The sequence below is a fragment of the Argentina anserina genome, chromosome 5 (assembly GCF_933775445.1).
Source record: "Argentina anserina chromosome 5, drPotAnse1.1, whole genome shotgun sequence".
Classification (NCBI taxonomy): Eukaryota; Viridiplantae; Streptophyta; class Magnoliopsida; order Rosales; family Rosaceae; genus Argentina; species Argentina anserina.
This window is the reverse complement of record NC_065876.1, coordinates 4,159,971-4,163,297: the sequence shown is the minus strand read 5'-3', so window position 1 is coordinate 4,163,297 and position 3,327 is coordinate 4,159,971. Positions and strand designations below refer to the sequence as shown.

The 3,327-nt window shown below is 40.0% G+C and overlaps 1 protein-coding gene across 1 annotated transcript; it reads left to right on the top strand.

The window, feature by feature from the left end:
* The first annotated feature begins 366 nt into the window (after positions 1-366).
* LOC126795126 (beta-amyrin 28-monooxygenase-like) lies at positions 367-2,245 on the top strand. The gene is made up of 3 exons (XM_050521948.1): positions 367-923; positions 1,243-1,661; positions 1,758-2,245. The coding sequence occupies exons 1-3, from the start codon at positions 367-369 to the stop codon at positions 2,243-2,245; spliced, it is 1,464 nt and encodes a 487-aa protein (XP_050377905.1).
* The last annotated feature ends 1,082 nt before the right edge of the window (positions 2,246-3,327 follow it).

Here is a 3,327-nt window from a genome sequence, read left to right as displayed (position 1 = left end):
GGAATAATTATTCGGCTAATTATTACTATATGGCTAGCTAATTTGGTTCACCGTCACATCCTTTTTTTTTATATAGATTCCCGTCAAATCCATTTGTGCAGTTTGCTGATGTGGAAATTTAATGGTGCATTTGAGTAATCGGTCTGTGTATTATGTTCCGGAACTAGCTCATAATTTTTTCTGGATGTAAAGTCCAATATAGCAAGGTCAACTACTGCTATCCCCTATTCTTAAAAAAAAAAAAAACTAGTACTGCTATCCCCTTATAAAATCAACAATACAATGCCTCTCAGATTCACTTGATCCCTGTATACTATTCAAACAAACTCCATAACCAGAGATCCTCCTCACCTAGCTCTCCAAACCATGGTGATGGAGCAATATTATTATTTCCATCCCGTAATGACCCTCCTCTTTTGCTTTGTTTCCTTTCTGGCAATCTCTTTCTTAGTGCTCTTCTACAGGCACAGATCCCAGTTCACGGGCAACAACCTTCCCCCGGGTAACATCGGCTACCCGGTGATCGGAGAGAGCTACGAGTTCGTCTCTTCGGCCTGGAAAGGCCACCCCGAGAAGTTCATCTCAGACCGGGTAAACAAGCACTCCTCCCAAGTCTTCAAGACCTCAGTGATTGGGGAGAGAACTGCATTCTTCTGCGGCGCCGCTTGCAACAAGTTTTTGTTCTCTAAAGAGAACAAGCTTGTAGAAGTCTGGTTTTCGAGCAGTGTCAACAAGATTTTCCGTTCTTCCACCGGAACATCGGCCGCAGAAGACGCCCACAAGACGAGAAAGATGCTACCCATTTTCTTGAAGCTTGATTCCATGCAACGATACTTCGGAACCATTAACCAATGTACCCGATCCCACTTTGCAGATGGCTGGGAAACTAAAAGCGAAGTTCATGCCGTAGAACTCGTCAAGACGTAAGTTCATGACCCATGAATACATTTACGTCCGTTATGGACTTTATTATAACTACTTTGATCTTAATTAATTTTTTTCCTTAATGGGTCGTAATAAAGTCTTTCAACAGATGATTCAGATCGAAATACATACATAACTGATAAATGAAGAATATCTTTTTTCTGAAAATTCATTTACTTGCAAAACGCAGCCAACTTATTCTAGCCATCTGGTACAGTGGTACGTAGTACGTACGTACCTTATCATAGAATTGATAATCATATATGTTCTTATCAAATTCTCTAACTACTTGAAGTACTACATGCATGTCATTGACAGCTACACCTTCAAGGTTGCTGCGCGCTTGTTCGTTAGCCTTGAAGATCAGACACACATCGATAAACTTAGCAAATTGTTCCGTGCAGTAAATACCGGAACCATATCGATTCCCATTGACTTCCCCGGAACTCTGTTTAATAAAGCCATCAAGGCCGCTAACTTGATTAGGAATGATTTGTACAAGATGATCAAGCAGAGGAAGGTAGACTTAGCAGAGGGCAAAGCATCCGGAACACAAGATATGTTATCACATATGCTCTTGACCTGCGATGAAGATGGAACATTTATGAAGGAATCAGATATCGCCGATAAGATTCTTGGTATGTTGGTTGCCGGCTTCGACACACTTAGTGCTGCATTAACTTTCATTGTTAAGTATCTTGGCGAGCTCCCTCATATCAATGATGCAGTCTATAAAGGTATATATGCTCGTATATCTAGTACTACATTTTCGCCAATCGCTATTGTTTTTCAAATTATTTTTTAATTATTTTCTCCGTGGTTAATTATAACAGAGCAAATGGAAATTGTTAATTCAAAAGCTCCAGGGGAGCCTTTGAAGTGGGAAGACCTCCAGAAGATGAAATACTCATGGAATGTGGCTCAAGAAGTGCTGAGGATGGCACCACCTGTTCAAGGAAACTTCAGGGAAGCTATTACCGACTTTGTCTTTGATGGTTTCACCATTCCAAAAGGGTGGAAGTTGTACTGGAGCCCTAACTCCACACACAAGAGCGCCGATTGTTTCCCCGAACCGGAGAAATTCGACCCGTCAAGATTCGAAGGAAGGGGACCGGCACCTTACACATTCACTCCGTTCGGTGGAGGTCCAAGAATGTGTCCAGGGAATGAGTACGCTCGGGTGGTGACATTGGTTTTCATGCACCATTTGGTCACACGGTTCAAGTGGGAGAAAGTTTTTCCTGAGGAGCAGACAATTGTTGCCCCATTCCCTACCCCCAGAAAGGGACTTCCCATTCGCCTTTATCCTCACCAAAAATGAGCACGCAGCTCATCTATATATAAGCTACAATATGGTCTACACCAATGGTTATAGGTCCTGTCGGATTTTGAAGTCTCCTTAATCTTCTGTATAACCAAAATATTATATGTATTCCCTTGTATGTTCATATGATTTGTATGTGCGCGCATATGACATGCGTAGCCGTGTAAGTATATTAAGATGTATAAGTATCGGAAGTTGTTACTATATTTCAGCGTCAAATATATATATATATATGTAAATTAATGTATGAGTTTATTAAGTACTCATATCGATTGGTGTCTTCATGCTCCAGATTTTATCTTGAATTTCTTCCTCTTAATTTATTGTAATCGTATGTAAGAGCTCTCTTACAATTTCTAATAAGAAGTCGAACATATATACCCTAGCCTGATCGATGCAGCTGTACCATGCATATATGTGCATGCATCTTAGCATCTACTCCGTGGCTATGATTGAAGGGATGAGAACTATATTAATTTCGTCTAGTACGTTTAGACTTCATTAATTAGACGTCGAATCACTATCATACATTCATCCATGCATTTTGACTTGCATCAAGTCCGTCCGATCGAATAGTAAAAGAACATGAACGTATCATGAAAACTCTGTTGCAAAGAACAAAAAATAAATTGAAATCGCACTGATATATACCCTAAGATGAATTAGGAATACGCAGAATATTTGAAATTTACTAAATTCATTATGAGGAAGGATGGATGATTGGAAAGGGAATCAAGGATCACATGTTCTTTCGAGAGTTTCGAGATCGAGAGAGAGAGAGAGAGAGAGGCACGGTTTGCCTAAGTTTTCCGATTAGTGTTCTTTATTAATTAAACAGTGTTTGCCTTGACGTTGGTGATCAGTGGGAATTTAATGACCTTTTCTGAAGTGCCATAACTTTGTATAAACAGTCGTGATTGAAAGCTGAGAATGACTGAGGAGAAACTTCAACTGAGAGGATCCTAATTCACAATGTGGAAGCACAATAGAACATGAGTTGCCAGTGGACGTTGGATCATTATCATAGACTTTGCACTTAGTTGAAGTCCGCCCTTTTAAATAAAAACAGGGAAATACAA

What these genes read in the sequence shown, in the direction of transcription:
- LOC126795126 (XM_050521948.1), top strand. Translation starts at nt 367, where the DNA reads ATGGTGATGGAGCAATATTATTATTTCCATCCCGTAATGACCCTCCTC. An exon ending in GCCGTAGAACTCGTCAAGAC is followed by an intron (nt 924 to 1,242) that starts GTAAGTTCATGA and finishes TGTCATTGACAG; the next exon opens with CTACACCTTCAAGGTTGCTG. An exon ending in CAATGATGCAGTCTATAAAG is followed by an intron (nt 1,662 to 1,757) that starts GTATATATGCTC and finishes TAATTATAACAG; the next exon opens with AGCAAATGGAAATTGTTAAT.